This window comes from Pithys albifrons, chromosome 8 (genome assembly GCF_047495875.1).
Source record: "Pithys albifrons albifrons isolate INPA30051 chromosome 8, PitAlb_v1, whole genome shotgun sequence".
Classification (NCBI taxonomy): Eukaryota; Metazoa; Chordata; class Aves; order Passeriformes; family Thamnophilidae; genus Pithys; species Pithys albifrons.
The window spans coordinates 6,115,090-6,138,881 of record NC_092465.1 but is presented as its reverse complement, the minus strand read 5'-3'; the positions used below and the strand labels follow the sequence as shown (position 1 = coordinate 6,138,881).

General features: G+C 42.9%; 1 protein-coding gene across 2 annotated transcripts in view; it reads left to right on the top strand.

The window, feature by feature from the left end:
* Window positions 1-22,789, top strand: part of LOC139674985 (histamine N-methyltransferase-like) — a 44,082-nt gene extending 21,293 nt beyond the window's left edge. Inside the window, exons 7-8 of one of the 2 annotated variants that reach the window (XR_011698394.1) lie at window positions 19,268-19,362; window positions 22,615-22,789. Coding sequence is in view for 1 of the 2 variants with exons in the window: in XM_071562100.1 (XP_071418201.1) it covers window positions 19,268-19,293 (26 nt within the window). In the remaining variant the exon portion in view is untranslated. Of the gene's footprint in view, window positions 1-19,267; window positions 19,375-22,614 lie in introns of those variants that run through there. The other variant, XM_071562100.1, reaches the window with a different exon arrangement.
* The last annotated feature ends 1,003 nt before the right edge of the window (window positions 22,790-23,792 follow it).

Here is a 23,792-nt window from a genome sequence, read left to right as displayed (position 1 = left end):
TTTTGTGATAAAGGTTTGGGATTCTCCTCCCTATGAAGCCTGTTGGGATCACATCTGCCACTGTGGGGCTGGTGTTGTAAGTGAGGAGCAATGCCTGGGTCATCATTTTCCTGATTCAGGAATAAATTCCTCCTTAGGAATCAGTGGTTATATCTGGCAGGATGTGCACACATATTCTGTCTGAGGCTGGAGCTGCAAAGTCACACGTGGCTTTTGTGTTTGATGCTTTATGTGTGCTATCAAGAGCTGTAAGGAGTGAGAGCCCAACAACTTTCTCTGCTCTGCATAGAAATAGATTTTAAAGATTCACTGTGACTAGTCTTCCCAGGAGTACTAAACTATCAATCCCATACTTTAAAAGCTCTTTGGGGGATTACTGCTTGTTTTTATAGTGCCTAGCACAATTGAGTCTTCATCTTGGTTAGTGGGTTTAGGTACATCTGTTCTATAAATAACAAATTATTTTTTTTTATGTGAAGAACAGAGCATTATTTAGGGAAGAGGACTCTAAGGGTTTGATCCAAATTTGGGTCAGTGATCATGGATGAGTTTGCTGACAGCAATTGCCTCCCCCATGGCTGCTGTGACTCAGATCTATAAATCCTGAGAAGGAGGTAGCTCTTCCTGTGGCAGCTGAGTGACCTCTGGGGTTCCTTCTGAAAGGGATGTTGAACCTTTACACGAGCTCAGATGGAAGACAAGAACACAGTGAATGAGAAGCATTTTGAGAGGAGCACCCAGTGTCCAGTGCAGGAGGTCCCTGAGAAGAAATAGGTGGAAAAATGCTGAGGAAAACTGTCATATGTGCTTGCCTTGTATATATCAGATGTATAGGATACTGTCTCCTGGGTCCCTATGTGTGACCATAGATGGAGAAGCACTAAACAAATAAATAATCATGACAATCCAACCATTTAGAATTTACTGTAGACCAAGCTGAAATGCCCATCACTGGAGATACTGTATAAGACATTGTGGCCCAGAAGTGCTGCTACTCTTTTGACACACTAAATCTCTTCTTCCGGAATGTCATTCTTTTTTCCTAATAATGACTGACAGCTAAGCTAAGGGCAAGCATTAGACCACTGAAAGCAGTGCTTGCACAGCCCACAGGAGCATGAACTCTGACAACCTGCATTTAATCCCAAGGAAGACACAGGCAGTGGTGCATTAGTGTAATGCTCTTAAACAAATTCTGAGTAAAAGGCTTTTTGCTGTACGTGGATAAAAAACAGGTGCTTTTGGATATTGCCATGTGAGAGAGCATGCTAAGATTGCCTGAAATTATAGTTTTCGGGAAAACAAAACCTGAGAAAGCTTGAGACTCAGCAGATATGGAATATTTCCATTAGAAGCTATTACTAGGACTGGGATCTTTCCTGAAATAGGTCAGGTGAACTGCTGCTCAGGTGGATGTACTGCCAGGGCAGAGGGCAAACTATGAGGTAAATACTCAGGTACCCATGGGCTGTTGTTACATGTCATGCCTGGCAGTGAGTGACTGTATGGGGGAATGAAAAATACTGTTGAAAAAAAAAAAGTAAAATTTTGTACTCTGCCAAAGACAGAGGCTTTTCAGCACAGACCTTGCAGTATTTCTGGGTCCTATGTGTCCTGGCTACTTTTCTTCTTCCCTTGCAGAGGTTTAGAGGCTGTGGCTGAAGACAGAACTTTCCCTAAGGCAGAAATCAGAGTCTGCCAGAAGGCAAAGGATGATGGCCAAAGAAATTTGGAGTTTCTTAACTTGCAGGTGAACCTCAGGCCACCTGGCTGAACAGCTGATTTAACCCCCTGGGTAGCTAACCCACACAGCAGGAAAGCTTAGCCCAGATTACTAAGAGAAACCTCATTCTGGCATGATTTATAGAGAGGGTCTGACTGCCCAGTAACCAAGCAAGGGACACAGATGCCATGGTTTACTGTTCAAATGGTTTATCGGTGTGGAAGGTCATCCATCACACGTTGCTTTGCACTCCCAGGCCAATACGTATAAAAAAGTCTGTCTCACAACAGGCACAGCCTATTCAGCTCCCATCTGCCCACAGCAGCCCTCCCAACGTTGCTAATTACTTCCCTGCAATTACTATAGTGGCTATAACTCCCCTCAAAACCACAACCATACTGGTGTGCCCCCAGGGTGGGTTGTGGTAATGAAAAAAAAAAGCACAGGGTCTCCATTTAAGAGCCTGTTTCAAAGCCCAGAAATTATAAGCTCAACCTCTGGACAACCACACTCCCATTTGGCAGGGAGAGTTGCTCCAAGACTGCTTTATTTGTTTCAATTTGTTTGCTATAATTCATTTTTTCATGGTTATGTGGCAGCATGTTCTCACCAGCAATGGAACATGGTTATGTGGCAGCAATGGAAGGGCTCAGTTTCTTTTGCAGGCAAAAAGGAAACATAAAAAAGAGGCAGAGAAAACAAAAGAGATAAGATTGGGAGGGACCCCAGGAGCAGCAAAGCCAGTGCTGAGACTGGGCTGCAGTGCAGGAGAGTCTGAGAATTCCAAGTCTTCCCAGAAGAGATGTGAGGCAGAGAGTGGCACTCTCAGGGAAGAGTTTCCTCTCAGCTGTTATGAAAAGCATAAAAAGCAATTAAAACAACCTAAAAATAGGAAGGTCTCTTTCTTTTTTTAATCTTTTTTCTTTTTTCAGAGCACTCTTCTGTGCTCCCAAAGCTCTTGCTGACCTAGATGGAGGTGGGGGCACACTTCTGGCCTGATGCACAGGCACAAGTTACTCTGTTTACCTGCCAGGGCCATGCACTGAGGCAGCAGCAGCACCCCCAGCCCTCAGAGGAGCTCAAGGGCTCAGACTGTGGCTCCTGGCAGTGAGGTGCCCTGGGTCATGCCAGGAGCACCAGGGGCAGCAGGCATTGCTCCCCATCCCTGCTCAGGAGAACGGAGAGCAGAGGAGTTAAACCACACCATTTTTAGGACATAGGTGTTTGTCCTGGTCACTGGGCATCTTCATGCCCAGGGGACTGATAAAGCTTCTGCTGGAACTGGGGGAATGGGGCAGAACAGGGTCAGTGGTGCTTCGAATCAGCTTTGGTCATGACTGTACCAGCAGAGGGGGCAGAGGAGCAGAACTGGAGGGAGATAGTGCAGCCTCATCCATGAGTGCACCTGCTTCACAGGTGAGAAACCTCTTCCTTGGGCTCTCTGTGTGATTTGGAGAAGGTTTGTGAGCCAGCCCCTCCCACTGTGATATCCTGACTGCAACACAGTGGTGCTCAGGGAACACACTCTGGGCACAAATAGCCCTGGCCCCACCAGTAGCTACCATGCCCAACAGCCTGATTTTAAGTTACTTTATTGGAAGAAACAGAGAGCTCCACTCTTAGATAAAAGATCTCAATCACCTACTGCTTTTCAGTCATGAACCTCATGCTGAGAGCTGCCTCTCTGGAGCTCTCAGCTGTGCACTCTTGCTTGCAAGCAGTGATGTGGTGTCCTTTTGAGGATTTAGAGAGGGCTTGAGCTGGAACCTGTCACTGTTGTGGTTTTAACCTTAGCAACAACTAAATCACCAGGGAAGGAGAGTGCACAGGAAGGAAGGGAGAAGAGGGCTGTGACACCCAGCCAGGGACATGCAGTGATGTGCATGCAAACACTTATCCCTCCTCCAAATGATGGGAGAAACCACCAAAGCAGTTGGGAGCTATGAGAGTATGATGAGATGTCTGCAATTCATGTGAAAATGGCAATTTTTGCCCACTGAGTGCTACAGCACTGCAATGGCTTTGCAGGCTCACAGCCATGGTGAGTGTTAGGGATGGGGCTGGAGAACAGTAGATATTAAAAAACGAGCTTAGGATGCCTGGAAAGGAAATTTGGTGAGTGCTCATCTTAAAAAATTCTAATTGTACCAACAGCATTAACATAAAAGGAGTAGGGAATAGGAAATTGTGTAATGGAGTTCTAATTATAATTCTTTTTGTTTTCCTAGAGAACATTAAAAAGCCATGATGTGACCAACGACTCAAACCTAAAAAATACTTCCAATTTTATTTTTATACTCGTTGTGGCCCCTTGTTAATTTATAGCTAGTGAAATAATAAACAAAGCCGATCTTCTCATTTGCATCTGACACTATAAAAGTGGTAATTTTTAAAAGGTTACCTAAAATCAGAGCGAAGGTTTGATTTCTGTTATTAGCATATTTAAGTCTAGCTTAGGCAAGGTTTCTTCCCTGAAACACACATTTTGTTAAAAGCTGTTTAGTGCCCATAACCATTCTGCTGTTCTCAAAATATGATCCCCTCGCAGGCCAGAGCTAACCTGTGCATATGAAATGAGTTCAGTTTAATGTTGTGTTAAAACAGTTTGGTCTCTGGAGCAGTCACTCTGTTTAATAACATGTAATCATATGCCTTCTATTTAGTTTTCATTTAACTTGCCCCATACAAGCAATGAATCCAGTTTAATTAAATGTTCTTTTAAACAGCGAAATGACACGGGTTCGTATTTTAAAAAAATCTATATGCCACAGGGCACCCTCAAGACACAAAATCCTAATAAAGAGGATGTAAGATGTACAGCTAATATTACAGAGCAAGTTTGACATTTGCAGGGTAATTTAGTGAACCAAGTGCTTCCTTACAGGCTTCACGCGGCAGCGCAGCGGCTGCAGTGCCATTTAATAGAAGATGAAGAGCCATGTTTGTAATAATGCTAATAAACAGCTAATCTGAAAATTAGACTAGCATGTGGCAAAGGGATGCTGTGCATGTATAATAAATGCTGCTCAGCTGTGGGATGAAGGCTGTCAGGCCATGCTGAAATGCTGCCACAGTGTTCAGCAGCAGTCTGGGGTGGCTGGGCAAGGCTCGGGCTCCTGCAGCCCAGGAGCCCCCAGGCTGCACACTCTGGGGCAAGGAGGGCAAAAATGCACATTAATGCTCAGGGATGGTAATGAGGTGTAGAAAGGGGCACTGCAGGTGCCCCTAACAGAGATTAAAATAGCTCTCAGGTCCTCACATTCAGGGGGATGGCTTTAAGTTCCACAAGTGCTTAGTTCTCATCCCAGTAAGGGGTGAGAACAGGTCTTAAATGTTCAAGGACAGGTTGGACAGGGCTTGGAGCAACTTGGTCTGGTGGAAGGTGTCCCTGCCCATGGTGGAGGCATTGGAATGAGACCATCCTGAAGGTCCCTTCCAACCCAAACCATTCTGTGATTAACCAAGCATCCCATTTTTGTTTTTCTTTTCTCTGGTAATTTAAATCTGGTCTAACCCTGGCCAATATGTAATTTAGCTGTTCTGTTTTTAAGGGCATCATAAGGTAAAGGTGGTAAATGAGGTAGAAAGGAGTGGTAAATGTTTATTTTTCCCTTTAAGAAGAATCAGGACCTTTAATAAAGTAAGTATTAGGGCAATGAAGAAATAAACACTGAAAGCGTTTCACTCATTACTAAAATGAAAGTGCTTGCTAATATATGCAGTGCACCTGGAAATGCCCATTCCAGTAATTACAAAAGGGAAAAACACCGGGGAAACAGGCAAGCATGAAGACAATAGCCATTAGAAACAATATTAAATTAAGCACGCCTTTTGAGATCTACAAATTCACTGATTAAATTGTGCATTACAAACCCTGCCTTGGCTTCACTTAGCTGGAGTCCTGGAGCGAACCTGCAAAATGTGAAAACAGCCTCTTGTTTTGCTCTAAGCAGAAGTTGGGGCTGTTCCTAACTTTGCTTAGCCCTGTTTTGTTTGTTTGTGGTTTTTTTTTAAGATGCAAAAAATAACCTTTTTTCCCCCTCCCCAGATTCCAGTTGGCAGAAGGCATCACACTCCTCCAGTGTGAGCAAAACAAGGGCAGAAAAAGGGCACTTCATGCCATGCAGCATTAAGCTTGGCAAATGGCATAAAGCCCATGAAAATCAGCAGGAACCTTCCCACTGACCGAACAGCCCTTGAGTGTGGCCACCCATGAGCGTTTGGGTGAATTTGGCCACATGGGTCCGTGTGTGCATCCAGGACAGGGAGCTTCATGTTTCCCCAGGCAGCCCCTCCCCAGCCAGCTATAGGGCAGGACAACTTCTGACACTGCATTTTGGCCAAAATGCATTTCACTGTGGGGCAGGGCCAATGGGCAGGGGGATTAACCCTCTGTGATTCCTGTCCCTCAGATATTCCTAGACCAGGGACACCTCCTGGGGTAGCAACTGTTAATTATGGCTCTCTCAAGGCACTCACAGCCATACGGTTGTTTGAGGGTTTGTGCAAAGAAAGGGTGGAACTGAGACCAAGACATGACCTTACCGGTGACAAAACTGTATCCTCTTACAGAGACATGAGAAATGAGTGAGGACAAGGTTATTAATACGTTTCTTGGAGTGCAGGGTTGTTTATAACCATTTTCATATCGTTGATGAGATTTCCAGGGCTAATGGAAACTCACCCACTTTCTCCTGTTCTCTGAGAGATATCCTGAAATTGATTTTGGAAGGCAGCAACCACTTCCAATTGATTTTGTGTCATTAAACATTAAAAACTGCATGCAGCTTTCATAGAGTCCTTTCTGCTGGGCAGGGGGCTTTCACCCACCAGTGATCCCAGTCTGCTGCTAAAACCATGGATTGTCTGGGAGGGAGTTAAAATTGTTAGAAAACTCCTTTGAAGCTAAGACTTTCTTGTAATAACACACACAGAGGTAAACTGTGTTCCTTCCTCTTCTAAAACCCGGGAGATAGGCAGCTATTTAATTTTTCTGACTTTCAGCTTTTTTTAGTGGGAAAAGAAAAGCTAAATGGAGATCACTCATTTCTCCTTCTACCCACACACCCCATTCCTGCTTTTCCCCAGGCAGTGAGATGCTTCTGCTTTGTTCTTAGGGAGTCTCCTAACATACATTTATCTCCCTGTTCCCTCAAAGATTTCCAGTGAGCCAGAAGGAAATGGAACCTTTGAGAAGTCTTTGCTCCCAGGATAGCAGAAGTTGAGGGCTCCTTCCCTGTTTCTCAGCTCATTCCCTCCATACAAACAATCTGGAGGCAATCTGCATGCTGCAGATGGAAATTCCCACTGTAGCTCTTGATGGGCAGTGGGAGGCATTGAGTTCCCATGCAGTTGGAGGCTGCAGGGCTCATACCTGATGCTGATCACAGTGAGGGATCTCCAGAGACATATTATGGGAATACGGGTATGTCAAGGAGGTCTTTCCAAAAACCCAGGGGGATCTGTGAGAGGTCAATTCAGGATGTCTCTATCTCTGTCCTACTTAAAAACAGACCTCTGTGGTCAGAGGCTGACAGAAGACCAGGGGCTAACTGGAGTCCCACAGATCCTTTTTTCCCCCTCTATAAACCCACTGAGAATGTCACAGACATCTCCCACACCTTTATAAGTCACATGACCATGAGCTGTACCAAAATCCCAGAGTACTGATGGACTGCTGAGGGGACTGTGGTTAGAGGACAAATAGCAGGACCATCTACCTTGAATTGTGCTTTGCTCAGATGTCCTGGATACAAATGGAAAGGCACTCTGACTGAGGGACAAAGCCTCAGTGCAGGGAGCACGTTCAAGAGCACAGTTTTGTACACCATTTCTGGCTTTGTAATTAAGGCTGGGATAACCCATAAAGTGACACATAACATATTAAACACCTTCTGTGTCTTAGGAAGTTCAAACTGGGTGTTGCAAATGGAGGCTCATATGGCCCAGCTGCCTCAGGCCATATGGTCACTGTGCTCCTTGCTGTGCCATAGTATGTTTGGGAAAGCAGCAGGGCAGCAGTTGGGATACCAGTGTGGGCAAGGAGCAGTGACACACATGAGGGTGACAACGATGGTGGTACGACAGAGCCCTGCTTGATGTGCTCTCTCTGTTAGTGTTTGTGGACTTGGTTCAGCTACTCAATTTGTGATATGTAGAGCAGCCAAAATAATTCTCTGCAAAATAAAGAGCCGTGAGCAGATGAAAATAGAGCTAATAATACAGTCATTAGGAAGAGAGCCAAAGCCCAAATTGCAGTGTCGGGTGTGAAAGGAGAAGTCAGGGAAGGGAGATGACTGTACATACCCTACACTGCACAGGGGACACAAATACAGCCCCAAATAGCAGCTGTCTACAGCAAAGGGACAATAAGAGGCTGTGTGGCCAGACCTGTTGCCTTGGCACAGGACATCATCCCAGCAGGATGGTGCTCAAGTGCTGGGCAGTTTATTCATGGCCTTGGCTTTTGTTCAACAGCTCTCTGAGGTACACCAGTAGGCAGGGAAGGAACATCTCACACCATAATTTGTGTCACCTGGGAAGATGGGACACCACCCTGCTCTTACAGATGTGCAAGACATGTCTGTGAAGGGGACATTTGCTGGCACCAATATGGGTCGTGACTGAGAGAGCTGTAACTGGATGTTACAAAACAGCCACATAACAGTCCAGGAGGTTCAGAGGCGGTGAGGAAAAATCATTCCTAGCCCTTGGATGAGCATCAATAAGTGCAGTATAGGGTGTGTGACTGATTTGTCCTGTCCTGTGGAGGCAACAGTCCTGCAAGCAGAACTAAGCCTTGGTGTTTTGTAAGACAGGCACAACACCAGAAGTGGTTAACTGCAGCAGAGCACTCAGGCATATTTTACTGCCATCTGCTTGATAGCCAGTGTTTCTGATCCATCTAAGGTCAGACAGTGTATTTCTTTTTACCCTCAGGTAAAATCTAATGATAATGCAGCCTCTCGACTGGCCATTCACAGCACCTATTTAAAGCTGCTCAAAGAGGCTGTGAACGGCATGTCCTTAAAGAGAAAAATTCAAGTGCCTTTTTGTGCCAAGTGCTCTTCAGTTTAGACCAACCTTCAACTTGAAATGGGAGGAAAGTCCTTCCAGAGAGCAACAAGAGGGCAATTAAATACACACTTCATAGAATTGTAGAATGGTTCAAAGGGACCATAAAGACCATATTGTTCCAACCTCCTGCCATGGATAGGGACACCTTCCAGTATCCCAGGTTGCTCAAAGCTCCATTCAACCTGGCCTTGGACACTTCCAGGGATGGGACAGCCACAGCTCCTCTGGGCAACCTGAGCCAGGGCCTTACCACCCTCACAATAAAGAATTTCTTCCTACTATCTCATCTAACCTTGCCCTCTGTTGGTGTTCTTGTGTTGTCACTCCAGGCTCTTGTCCAAAGTCTGCAGCTCTTGTAGCCCCTTTATGTACTGGCAGGTGCTCTAAGTTCTTGCTGGAGCCTTCCCTTTTCCAGACTGAACACCCCAACTCTCTCAGCCTGTCTCCATAGCCGAGGGGCTCCAGCCCTCTGAGAGTCTTCACGGCTTTTCTCTGGATTTGCTCCAAGAGGTCCATGTCCTTCTCATATTGAGGCCTCCTGAGCTGGATGCAGTACCCCAGGTGGGGTGTCCCCAGAGTGGAGCAGAGGGGCAGATTCACCTCCTTTGACCTGCTGTTCTCACTCCTTTTGGTGCAGCCCAGGACACCGTTGGCTTTCTAGGCTGGAAGTGCACATTGCTGAGTCATGCTGAGCTCCTCATCAGCCAATACTTGTTTATATAACATCCTTCTGCCCAAGATGATCAAGGCAATTCTCCTTTATATGACCGTTTCTGCTGTAATAAAAATGCTGTAGAGCAAACGAGGCAAGCCCACGCTTCAGAAGTATTGACTGGAATGATTTCTCTCCACTCTTCTTGCCATCAGCTTTCTCAGGTGGTTCCAGTCTAGTCTGTTGCATTCTGAAAATGAGAAAAAAAATCCTGATTTCTTAATCACACGTGGAATGATTGTGATTTCCCTCAATATCTCTTTATGCCTCTAGGGAAATATAGTCTGGGCCAATTTCAGGCATCTTGCTTTGCTAATCCCCTCATGTACACCAAGGTGGAGAGTTTATTTAGTGGTGTGAAAATGTCCACAGGTTCAATAATTTTTGCCTGCTTTCTTCTCTTATTGGTGGAAGAAAAATGTTAAAGGATTTTTGGTTTTCTCTCTTTTTTCTTTTCTTTTCTTTTTTTTTTTTTAAGTAACACCATGAACCCAAGAAATTAAAATTTTCCTAAAAAAGTTTTGTTTACAAGTAACACCTAAATTTGCAGTAATAGAAAGAAATATGATTTATATATTCACATGCCCCTGATGTTCTTTGTTCCCTTGAAGCTGTCAAAGTTCCAACCTCTGTTAGGAATTTTCCTGTTTAGCTGGGGCACTCATGTGGCCTCTGCCAGAAGTATCTTATCTTCTAACAAAAGTTTAGGCTAGAGAAATATTTTGTCTCCATAATACAGATGGAGGATCAAGATGTTGATTCTTGATCCAGATTTTTAAAATCATTGTGGCACCTAAACCTGAGAGCAAAAAGTAAATGACAGTTTTAGGAGCTCACATTGTGTGAAACCAAGAGGAGTTAGTAACTATTTTTTAATCTTTACGTACCAGAGTGTCTCCAGACTCTCTCTGGTTCTCCCTGAAGCCTGTGCAGGTTGAACCTGCACTCCCAGCTCTGGCCCAAAGTGAGGACTGAGTCCATATCCAGTGATGATGCAAACATAGCTAAACATAGAGAAAGACCCCCAGAAAAGCACACAAGGGTGATGGGGCTAATTAAGTAGATGTCACGAGGATGCTGTCACATGGCACACTGTTTTGCCCATGCAGACATGGTCCATCTTTGCCAGGGAGGCAAAAGTGGCTCTTCTAAACGATGCTCTGGGTGACTTGAATCAGGTTTCCCTCTTCCCTCTTCATTCCTTGTGCAATGCAAAGCAGGAGAATACTTATGCCAAACCATTTCATTTCTTCCAGTTTTATTGCCAGCCTTCAGGCTGCCTCATTCTGGACCCGCTGCAATCCAATCTGCTCTTGCTAATACTTCAAATATAATATTTATAACAGCCCAGGTTGAATCAAAGGCTACTTGCACTGAGAGATGTCACAGGCTATATCTCTCCTTTCCATTTTATTGTTTGGTAGCTTCTGGCAAAGAGGGAGAGGATCTGGTAATGAAATGCTCCCTCTCTGCTTCAAAAACACAGGAACATTTTGCTGTTCTGCCTGTTATTCGTGGGGGAGTAATCAAGTGGTAGCTGGTTGGTTATCAATGTGTTATGGAAGGGCAGGATACATGATGGCAGTGGATAAGATAAATTTCTGATTTAATTATTGAGCAGCAAACACATATGAAATTTTATACCTGTAGTTTTGGGGATGTGCACATGCAAGACTGTGGACAGAAGGTCCCTATTCTGTAACACAGGAGTAAAATAATTTCTCTGTAACTAAAGATAATGAGTTCTGCAGGACTGTAAATAGCTGTGGGGCTGTTTTGCAGATAAAGCATCTCTTGGTACTTTGCTACAACAGAGCAACAGGGAAAATTCTGCAGGGAACAATCTTCTCCTGGCTGATGGTTGGACCAGGAGACCTGCTCAACATCTTCCATGTCTAGTTTTCATGATTTATACATCATCACCCCTTTGGAAAAGCCATTCTGAGAGGACAATACTGTTCAATGATAATTCACTGTACTTGAAAGAAAAAAAACCCCAAACCAATGTAAATATGTGTATCCTCTACATTTGGAGCTTCAAGTCCAGCCTCAGTTGTTTTACTTTCTTGGCTAGAACCACATGTAGGTTTTTGTTAGATGGCTGATTAAGCAAATTTCCCTGGGAATAATAGTGATTTTGGGGGGACAGGTGAGAATGGGCAGAGGGAAAGACGAGGGGTGATGAAGATGGTCAGGCACCCTGGGCCCTGCACTGTGCAAGAACCAAGCTCAGTCTCTGGTGTGGACCAGACTGAGGTGTTCAGTATATCCTGCCCTGGACATCTGCCATAGCCACTAAGCCACTTATTGTCTCTCTCTGAGCAACAAGGACATGTTTTCACCAATCACAGAATGAAAAAGGTGATGAAATACCAAAACCAACAGCTGAAAGAAAAGTAGCTTTCCTCCAGGCTGCCCGGGGGGAATTCAAGTACCTCAGGAAGAACACTCCTCCTTCTGGTTTTCATTAAAAAGAGAAGAGTGAGTCAAGGGGGAAAATAAGATAGAAGGGGCTGAGCAACAGGCTTCAGGGCAAATTTTTTTGCTCACTACAACTCAGTATAATGTTGCTGGCACTGGGAGAGTTTTGCCTTCCTCTGTTATGAACCATCTCTCCCCATGGCAGAGCTATGGGAAACAGCTGCTGTCCAAGAGCAGCATTTTCTGGAAGTGAAGATGGAAATTACCACGTTCATAAAGACATCAAAGACCAGAAATAAAAATATTTCAGATAAAGAAAATGTTATCAGGCCAAATTGGGAGGATATAAAAGTGTAAAGACCAAAGTGCCCATGATAGCAAATGGCTGGAGACAAATGATTTTAAAATTAACAGTTAGTTTTAAATAAAACTCGTGACTCACTTAGAACCACAGTCTAAACAGAAGAAGACAATTAAGCCAGTAAATACAGAAAAGACATAGAAAAAAATACCAACTTTTACAGCTGCACTTTGTCCCCCTCCCTTTATTTTTCTGTATAACCACAGAGTGAAAACAAAGGCTCAGAGCTTTAGGTGCCACATAAATGCAGAGTGCAGAAACCTGACTGTTGATTTTAGTCTTTCTTGAGGCTGCAGTCCATGGACTTGTAGTCCATGGCTACAGTAGAGTGTCCTCTGGTAACTCCTACTTCATACTTTTGCCCTTTCCTGCAAAGGAGTCATGTTCCTCTAAATACACAGTTTTCTTTCAGGTGAAACACCCTGAGAGCTGGATACCCTCAACTTCTGCAGATTTAATCCCAAACCCAGAGAAAAATAAAAGAAGCTATTCTGAATGCAAAGTAAATAGCAATTACCCTGACACTTCCAGCAATGAACTGCAGCTGTATTTGCTCTTGGGCAGGGGAACTGTTTTCACTTAAGCCATGGGGAGAGGAGGATACAAAACTCAGAATTTCATTGCCTGGAGGAATCCCCACGGCACACACATTTGGGTGTGAATTGCTCGAGTCCTCTGTTGGAAAAGAGCCTCAACTTATTCTTGCTGCTCTTGGACACAACTGGCCAGGACAATTTACATTGCCTAGAAACCAGGAAACAGAACTTATGTTCAACTATTCTCTTTAAAAAGCCCCAGCCTCAACAGTCCTCAAGAGGTCTCTCCTACTCCTTTGATTTCTTAATATATGTGAAACCAAACAGAAGAAAAACATAGCAGAAGGTTCATTCAGTTAAGCTCTAGATTGACTTCATCCAACTTAATGCTTTTTAATCACTCTTTGAACAAAAGATTTAGTCTTCATAATCCTCCTTTTGCTCAATTTGCTGTTTCTTATTTTATGGAATCTACTATTTATTAGGTTTCCCTTATTCCCACCCCATGAATGAATTTACAGGAGAAAAAAATGGCTAACTAACAGATAAAAAGTACTTTCAGGAATAAAATAAACTGCAAATGACAGTTCAAGCTTTTCTTTTATGGCTTTTCATTGGAAAGGTGCACCCAAAAAGACATGGAGCCCTTTTCACTGGGTAACTACGTGAGCTGTGAACACACCAGTCAGAGCTGCCAACCAAAACTTCTCAGCAATCTCCAGGAGCACTAATGCAATTAGACCTGCTGATTTCAAGGGCAATGCAACCCTTCTTTTGGAAGACTGAGATTTGGTTTTAGTGTTAGACTTTTGCAAATAAATTTGAAGGCTCTGCTTCTTGGCTGTGTCTGGCAACATTGCCGCTCATCTCCTTTTCCAAGCATTTGAACCTGCTTATTTTTTGCTACTTTGACTTGACTGTGTTGAAAATTGTCAAATCCAGTCAGCATGGTGGGTTGTGCCTCTCAAGGGCTCCAAGACCTGCTGCAGGAGCCCCTGTCTGCAGGGAATGTGTGGCTTTCACCAGGTGCTGCCTCACGGCTCTGTCAGACAGTGGAGAATAACTGTGCCCTGACAAACAAGTCAGTCTTTCCTTTCCAAACATTTATCTCTGATTCATTGGGCCTTCAGGTCTGCTTAGGAGAAAGTAATTCAACCTCAGGATTTCAGCTGCAAAGAAATACAGTGGGAAATAATGTGAGCAGCAGGAGAGCCAGACCCACAAATCACTGTTTCCCATCACCCCAATCCTGTTCTGTGCTGGATTTCAACTGGTGTGTTATGAACAAAATCCTCAAGACCATTTTGCAAAGCCCAGGGCTCTTTGTGCTCACATCTTTCTTCATTTTTACAATATCTATCCCAGACATGCTGTAGGTCTTCTTAGGAGAGAACATTTGCAAAATAAAAACTTAAATGCACTTTATCCTTCTTAGAGTCTGTAAAGCTAAAAATATATTTCATCTTCCATTAGTTCCTCACTTAAAATAAATCAAATCAATTAAATATCACTTTTAAGATATTATAAACTATTATATACTTGAAAACATATTTATTCTCCAAGTTGATCATAAATAAATATAAGTGCAAATTAATCTAAAGTTCTCTGTGAAATTTTATCTTTCAATTAAACAATTTCAGTAAGGTCCTTAAGAAAAGTTATTGCTGTGTTTCCTACCACCCCATAAGGTCAGACAGGTGTGATCAAACATACACAACACGTAAGATATCTGCAAAATTCTCTTTTTTTTTATGAGAAACAAAGAATATGCCCTTAAACCATGTGAAGGAGAATAGACCATACGCCTGGACTAGAAATGTATCTGGACTCTTTTGGAAAACTGGAACATGATTTCCTCTGAATAACAGGCACAGAGCCCCAGGCACTTTATATGTTCAAAAATTAAACTTACAACTGGCATACATCTGGCAGTGATCCTGTACACCACATCCATTTGGTTGGCCAGATGGCCTGAGACTTGCAGCTTTTTAATCTCACGCACAAAGCACTTTAGGCTGGAAAAAACAATAAATACAACAGAATACAGCATTGTGACAAAAAGCCTCCTTTATAGGTTTTCCAGCTATAGGTATGGAGAAATATGGACAAAGTAAGTAGTACTTTTACAATTTACTTCCTAAAATATATCATGTCCTGTGACTGCATCCTTTCCCCCTCCATTTCTTATAGCAAACTGATTCTCAGCAAATGGTGAGTGATTCCTCGGGTACAACGCTGGATGCTGGAGGGAGAGGAGGGCATGATCTGGCACGCCTCATCTTTGATGAGGAAGAGCAGAACTGTGAGATCTTAATATCTCTTCTACTTCTCCTCTCTTTGGGACAAAAATACCACACTTTCCTTCATTAAAAACAGAAACAGCTTTAAAAAGTGAATTTTTCTAGTGCCAGTATCTTCAAGCAGCCAAAGGTCAAAAAAAAACAAACACTCCTTTTCCTTTACTCTGAGTGCACATTTCTTTTTCTCAAATACTTTTCTGTAAGTTATTGGGGAAAACCTTTCCTCCCACTGACTGCAGAAGCTGCAGTCTTTTCCCTGCATGCCACTGTTCAGTGCCTGTACCTTTATCTGCTTTTTCCCCTTCTGAGCCACATTCCATTAAAATCAGTGTAAACACTCCCACTGAATCCGTGGCTCTGTGAACAGTCACCTACTAAGTCATCACGGTATCACCACAAACTTTCACCTGACCCACATCACTGTTAAATGAGTGACATAAGGACGGGAGCACATTGCTCTGAGTTTGTGTTCAGGCCTTTGGTGTTCTCTGCAGCAACAGCACGAGTGTTTGCCCAGCTGTGTGAGCCAAGCAGAAGCTCAGCCTTCCAGCATTACACCCCTTCCTGTCACTAAGGCTGCCCATTACCGTCACTCATCCCTTCCTGGAGCTATCCCTTCCTCACGCTCTCTTTGGAAAGGGTAATGGAGCAGCTTTGTCTTAGGCTTCAGTTATTCACCGTGCAACTAATTCACTGAGAATAGGAGAGTTTAGAACACACAAATGACTTCACTCATTGGCTCGTTTCATCTTTCCAGTGATGCCTTTTTCGCTGGCAGCTTCAAAGGCATCTTAGTGGATAAACTGCCTGACCTACTAAAAGAAGTACAAAGAGAATCCCCTTCTCAATTAATTCTTGTGCTCCAAATTCATACTCAGATTTGTTTCTGAGCAGCTTTCATTTCTGTTAATCAGCTACGACAGTTTTAGTTCCCTTGAGTTGTCGCTTGGCTGCAGATCTCCTCCCGTACTGTACTTTTCCCAATTGTTTTAGGAAAGGCTGCTGAAATGGCAGAGGCCTGGACTTCAGCTGAACTGAATCAATACCTCCACCAAAGGAAATGATTTCAAATTCGCTAAAGTTAAAGAAAGCAGATTTATGTCACCCGAGGCTCCTGTCCCTACACGTTACAGAGATAGCACATATGTATCTTACTGCCTAAAGACCTGGTCCAAATGCTGTTTCACACTCGTAAATTCCATAAATACAACTAGCTGAGGGAAGAAGATTGCTCTGCCATTTCGTATCAAAGATCCCACAGTAAATTTGTGCTTCAGGGAAAGTAGCTGAATATAACAAGAGATGTCCACAGCAACATGGAAAATAAACGCTGTCATTACAGACAGGAAAGCAGAGCTGGGGAAAATTTCATCCAAAGCATGATGGGTGTTGAAAATGGAGCTGGGAGAAGAGGTCAGGGATCTCCTCTCTGTGCTCTCTGCCCAGAGCAGTGGGCTGTGCTGGTGTTTTCAAGGGATGAAAAGAAAGATGTACTTCAGAGTCAAGATCTGCAGATTTGTTACAAAAAACCCCACAAAACCAAAGGAACAAACTATAATGGTTTATCTACTGTCCAAGGTGGTTACCTGAAGCATCTGAGGCTTGTAGATGAAGTTTTGGGCTGAGAAGCAAAGCCTTTAAATAAATTCTTCTCCTTGTCCCCAGTATTCCCAGTACCTCCATTTGTCGCTTGCTGAAATCTCGTCAGCTGGACCAACAGACATGGAGCACATCTGGAAGTAGAAGACTTTAATTCAGACAACTAACTCCTAATTTATGAACCTAACTTTAGTCAAGCAAGTTTGTCAGCCCTGGCCTCTGCCTTTAATGCTATTAGTATTCTGGAGGGTCCATTGATGACTTCACGCCGAATCAATTTTGGCACACTAAAGTGATTTGTCCAAAATCCAGCAAAAGAGCTTTCCTAATAATTCAGCTCTCAGAGTCTGCAGTGCTGGTGGGAAGGTAATAAGTGCCTGCATAGGTCCCCTCAATTTACTCTAAACATTTCAGAAAGATTTTATTAGAATTTAAAGGATTGTAACACATTTACTTTATTTTAAACCTTTGCTTTTAATTTTTACACTGAGTGATTTGTAGTTTGCTTCGACATAATTTTTAAATAAAAGAAAGGAAAATTGTCTTTGAGGATAAGGTATTACCTTTTGAACTGAAAATCTTTCAGGTATGTCTTTTAGGTATAGCTGTACTTGCACCTGTAACAATGCACATTAGACTGTGGAAATGTACACTACCAAAGTAGCCTTGAACTACTTGGTGTCAGTCAGGCAACATGATTGTCCTTCTGCCACAGAAATGATGGTGCACAAATAAGCAAATTTATCAGAGTCCTTTGTGGAGACTGTATCAGCTTCTCCAAAATATTTCAACTCTTCACCCTTTATGTGGATTCATAAAAATGTGATGACCCACTGTTTTCACATGTGTAAATTATATATCTCTAGGATGAAGGATTATATTTGCTGACTTTATGGGAAAGGTTACTTACCCCATACTCAAAGTTGTGAAAAGACAAAGCATGAAATACAAGGTTCCTCCTGTCTTTGTACTTCGGGTGAGGCAGGTTCAGAGGTTTAGTAAATGCTGACAACCAGGAATGCTAAAGAGCATAAAAGTTTAGTTGCTGTCTGGGTTTGATATGTATGTTGTTAGCAGGCTCTGTGTTTTGGTGAGGGATATCAGCTACCAAAGAAACAGCCAGGGCTGTTAAATAGCTTGAAATGGGAAATGCTCATCACCTGAACTGCCAGCTCAGTTAATGAGTGAGTGAATACACGGCAGCACAGACAGCATTGTCCAGGGGCCATCCAAAACAGTGCCACCCTAATTCACAACAGCCAGCCACAGAGGAAAAGAAAAATAAACATTTCTGCTTCTTTGCATTATTTCTCCCCATTATGAAGTTTATCATCTATCCATCTTTATAGGTCTTGGGTGGGGCCCTGGCACCAGCTGATTGCTTTGGGTCCAGATCCCTGAAATGGCCACACTCTGGCTCTGTCAGCCCAGCCAGGCAGGGGTGGCACCATCTGGCACCACCACCTCGCTGGGTACTTGTCCTGACAACCTCTCCAGAAATCCCCTGGTGTGCTCCATGCTCTGCTCTGGGGCCAGAGGGGCTCCCTCCTCTCTAGGGAATTGTTTACTGCAAAAATTGATTTGGGGGTGACTAAAAACCTCCTTAGGGACCATAAAAATTAACCCTCACAGCCTTGACCACTGTGTAAGAGTCTTCTGGCAATGGATCTGAATGCAAATATGTGTTACCAAAATAGATGTCAGATATGGCAAAAATAAGTATCTTTTTGCTAAGTTTCCACTATGCAAGACCATCAAGGAGACTTACACAAGGGGACGAAAGACGATGTCCCAAAAACAAAAGCACATTTTGCTCTAGGTGAATGTACTGATATGCATGGGTGGCTTCTCCAGTTCTGGCACATTGCTTCAATCTTTTCTTTCCTACCATGTGAACAAATGTTTGTTTGCTTCAAGTTAAAGACAGGCTTTCCAAGGCAAAATCCATCCAGATGGTCACCAGACTAAAGGAGGAGTCTCAGATTTCTCTAAACAGGTTTTAAACTGAAGAAATTGTTTTCTACAATGTTCTTCTCTGATGATGACTTTTCTGCTGCTGCTCACAGCACTGACGGAATAAGCTGCTTTTGTTGATTAAAGCTTTGGAATCCCAAAGGCAGTCTAAATCCTATCAAAAGGTTCATCTTTTCAGATGTTCTTTTTAAGTTCTTTAACTCTGGTTTCTGAATTCTCCCTACTATTTCAATCCTCCATAGCTACGTCCTTCATTGCTATCTTTATGTAGTCCCTGGAAATTACATGATCTCTGTGTGTAGTACATATCTGGTTCAAATTAATATCTATGTTATTGTTGTCCATGTATCACACACAAGAGCACAAAATTGCACCCTTCATGTACTGCACATGTAGATGTGCAGATAGATGTTTGATGAATGCTTGTACACTATTCCTGACTTTATTTCTTCAAAAGCAAAACAATCACCCAAACCTTTAACCCCAAAATCTCACTTTACAACCTCTATGTTGTTTAAAATATTAAATTCTTTTGAGATCCAACCTTCTCGCCTCCTGTTTCAGAAGCAGTCACTTGTGGACACTGGTGACACTGTTTGCTGCAGGCTCACTTGTCACTAGAACTACAGCTGCTTTCATCCAGAAGCAAAACATAACAGGTGAGATATCATTTAGTGTACAAATGAAATGTTGATTCCTGTGGTAAAATCACCAGCTGTGATTGGCCCAAACACATTGTTTAAAGCAGGAGGGTCTTCATCATAACCCAGGCCTCCATGTCCCAAACTGGTGGGCACAATATCCTTTACAGATAGGGAGCTTCATAGCCATTACCAGGGTGTTGCAGAGCACTTTGTGGGCAGGGGAACAGAGCAGCAGTTTTGGGACTGCTCAGTGCTCCAGGGGTGCTGTGGTTCAGGCCGTGTGGGATCTGGGTACCACAAGGCAACTAAAAAACTTGAAACACTCAGCTTCAATTTCTGCTCCATTGCTGTGTATGACCTTGGGAAGCACAAAAAGTCTTTCTCTCCATGAAATGGGGGAAAATGTGCTTCCCCACCTCACACAGTCCTGAGGATAAATTCCTGAAAGCTGCTGAGGTGCTCAGAGCCTACAGTAATGGATGCACCGTAAGTACAATAGATTGATAGTCATTCCATTAACTTTGGATGAGACCTTATAGGCATTGTGCATTTCTCCCAGTGTTCAAAGTAAGCAATTATCATTATTTCCATCTGTTCTTTCTCTGCCTGCATCCTTTAAAAACTATGGCGAAGGCTGACGAGGTAGAAAGACTGTATGCCTCAGAAATGAGCAAAGTGAAACAAAACCCTTCACCATTGTCTGAAAAATATAACACAATCTCAGAGCTGTGTTACACCCACTGAGCAAAAAATATGTATACATAGTACCAGATCTGAAATTTTTGCAAATTATTTAGTGAAGCACCATGAGGATTGTGTCTTGGGCTTGAGTGAATAGCACCTCCACATCAGCGTGTTCAGATCAGTGGCACAGTTGAGTTTTAAATAAGTAATTTCTGAGCATTGGCATGCTTTAGTTTTAAAACACTTTAATTTTAGAATCTTTGTAAAACCAGCTCAGAAATGGACAGTGACATTGACTTCTTTGGGAAGAAAACCACAAAAACTTGCTACAGGTAGAGAAAGCCAATTCAACAGAGGGATCACTTCTGCCTAACAAAGTCATGCTCATCCATAACAACTGGACATTTTACCACATATTGAGAGACCTATAAAATCCCATGGAACTGGACAGCTGAGTATTGACTTTGTACAAACTCAGCTGCAGCAAAAAATGAAGTGGGCTCTTTTTGAGAAGGAGAAAGGCAGATTGGTACCAGCATAACCTCTGAAGGGAGAAAAAAAAATTGTGATGTCTTTAAACTGATGTCTTCATAAACCTTACATATACATTGCCCCTCTCATAAACTCTGTTTAGCCGGTAAAACTTCTCCATAAATCTAAATCCCCTGCTCCAGGGGAAAATACAGGTTGTTAGCAATATTACAGATTCTCAGTTCCTGTGCCTGCAGGTTTATGACATGGTGTTGCAGACCCTTTAAAACACTGCTCTGTTGGTAACACCACAGTCAGATACGAGGAAATATGATCAATGGTTAGGAATAAGTTCACATTTATTGCATTTGAGCCTAGATAACAAATTAGATTTTTTATATGGCATCCTCAGCAAGCTTTAGCATCTTTCAGGTGACAGAAGAAAACATGAGCTCCAGCAAGCACCCTGGGAAAGCCCTTCAGAGCATCTCTTGCCTTGGTTCATCTACAGCAGGTGCAAAGGATGTGGTGAAAGGATGGCCAGGGAGTTACTTGCTCTTTCTCCCAGGTGTCACAGCTCCTTTGGGGAAGTGAACTGCTTTTCCAGCTCTATGTAGTAGAAAGTCACTGCTGGTGTAAAGCCAGACAAGAGACTCAAGAAAGCTCTGAAAAACTCCTGTCTGGGCACTTGAGTGATTTTAAACCTGAACAAAGTAGATGAGAGCACGGGGAATGGTTTCTTTTGCTTCCAGGATGATTTTCAGTGAGTTCAGTGGGATTATGAGATGGTTCTTCCTATTCCTAAGTGTGATGGTGTGAGGGATAAAGGTCAGACACTGAACATTTCCAAAGGACCCTGTTTCTGGCATGCTTTGGCTTTCAAACTGTTTTTGCAGTTGTTCAGACTCTGCTCAGCAAAGAACAGCATCATTGACTTCCTTGATAAGCACTGAAAGAGGAATAAACAGAGATTGGCCCTGACACACACGTTGCTCCTAATCCATATTGCTCTCATTCAATCAGCGTATACAAAACACTCCAGTGCCCATGGAAACATGAATTTCTTCTAAAGGCTTTTATGGGCAACTTCTGCTTCTGTGAAAGAGGTTCAGCTTTAGTTTCCCAAACAAATCAGCTGGCCACCAAGGTGTTAAAATTCCTTAATCAGTACTAGAAACCATGGGTAGAAGTGAAATGTCCATTTGAGAATGTATTTCCATCTATGTGTGGATAGGCCTGTGTGTCTGGAAATGTTATCGAGGTTAATTAGAAAAATTATCTCATCAGAACAACAAAAAAATCAGGTGAGTGGAATCTCTGTGCCTGAGACACGCTAATCTTTCGCAGCTCGGTTTCAAGTGCAACTGTGATCCATCAAAGTCATTTCCTCCTGCAGTCTCTGGAGGACATCAAAAGTTTAAACCAGAGTGGCAATACTTGCATCGTGCCCTCAGTATTAACAAAAATGGTGTTGTCACTGCTTCCTCCAGCAGTGTGCAATTAAAATAAAAACCTAAAAAAAAAAAAAAAAAGCAAGGCTGACATATCCATTCCATTATGTTGTCCCTCTTTGAATAGGTACTAACATGTTGTTTTTATTTGCAGTTTGGAAACACCTTCCTTGACTTAAAAAGAAGTCATGACTATTCTCTGTCTCCATTGTTCTTTGGTTATTCTTGTTCAGTATTTATTTATGTGCTTTTTAAATTATTTTTCTTTCTTCTAATAAAATACAATGCATGTCCAGGCAGGGCAGTGAATAGGAGGTGCATCTTTGTAATAGTGGTTTTCAAGAAGCTAATGATATAACTGATTCTGGCTTCCAGCTCACTACGTTTTTCCTTTGTTCAAGTGGACAGTCATCACCACTGATACCTTGCTGGTTGTTCAGGCCAGTGGTTTTCTAATGTTCCTTGTCCCCTTCAGTAAGGTTTTTATGGATCACTGCTCACCTGATTCACTGCTCACCTGTCATGCAAATTGGGGACTAGTTGGAAAAGTTTGTAACAGAAGCCAGGTATTTCTGTTTTCAGTTATAATATTTCTCATACTCTCCTTTGGGAGGATTTTGCTATGTCTCTAGTTCCCAGGCTTCTCTCTCTTTATTCACAGGACTCATTCCTTTGACTTCAGTTTTCAGGAGATCAAGATTTAGCCTGAGATGTCTCCTCCAAGAAAAATAAACTGTTTGCTGTTTTGTTTTCACATTTGCTTACTTGAGAGTTGCCCACTCATCCGATGCAGGTTGATCCCTCTGCTCAGGCACTGCTACTCACAGAAGGTGGAGCACAGAGCTCCAAAGTGCCAGCCTGAGATCAAGAAGCAGCAAAATTGCCAGCACTGAGATCTATTTTGACATTTTGTTACACAGCATCACCATAAATAAAATGAAAATCACTGCTGCAACTCTCTGGCTTTCTCCCTTTATCAGTCGCTGTCCTTCCTGCTGCAGCAATACAAAACAAGCAAGAGAGAAAACAAATTAAATTACTCTCTGGTGCATGAAAAAAATAAAAGCCATTTAGTCAGAATTCCCACTGGAACCACCAGGCTGCAGCAGGGAGAGAAATCTCATAATACCAGTGCTGCAATGTGCAAGAGCATTAAGGGATTGTTGCCTCTCCTGGCCAAGGACTGAGCATGGGAGGGCAGAATGGTCACCCAGCGCTCCCAGTACTGGTTCCTTTGCAAAGGCAGCCATGGTAGAAACTTCCCAGGGAGTCAGAAGGTTCCCATAGTTGGGAAGAGCCACAACCAGCAATTCATTAATCACAGTCACAACCTCACGACACCACCCATACATATACAAAGCATTGCATGAGGCTTTTGCTAACACTTGCCATGTTCTTTAACTACAAAGGGGATATAACAACTTTAGTCCTATTGAATGAATGGAAGTTGATAGCTAAAGCCCTTCCTTACTTATGCATATAACTATTATTTACTACAACTCTGTTTTATTACCAAAGCAGCCAGGTGCTGCAGTAGTGCAACAAAGAGAAATAAGCTCTGTCTGTTGCCAGTTCCTTCCATCTGAGTATTCCAAGCGGGTTTTCGTGTACTCATTGGTTTCCAAATCTCTAATATCAGTGTAAAGACTTGTGGGTGTCTCGGTTTGAGGGGAAAAACCAAAATGTTTTACCCACAAGCAGGGGAGGGGCCTCCTCCACAATAATCACACCACTCTTTATCAAATTTAAGAAAAGGAATTTTAATACAAGAAGGATAACTGATATATATATATATATATATATGTAAACAGACTAGTGCAACCCACTTCCCCAACACCA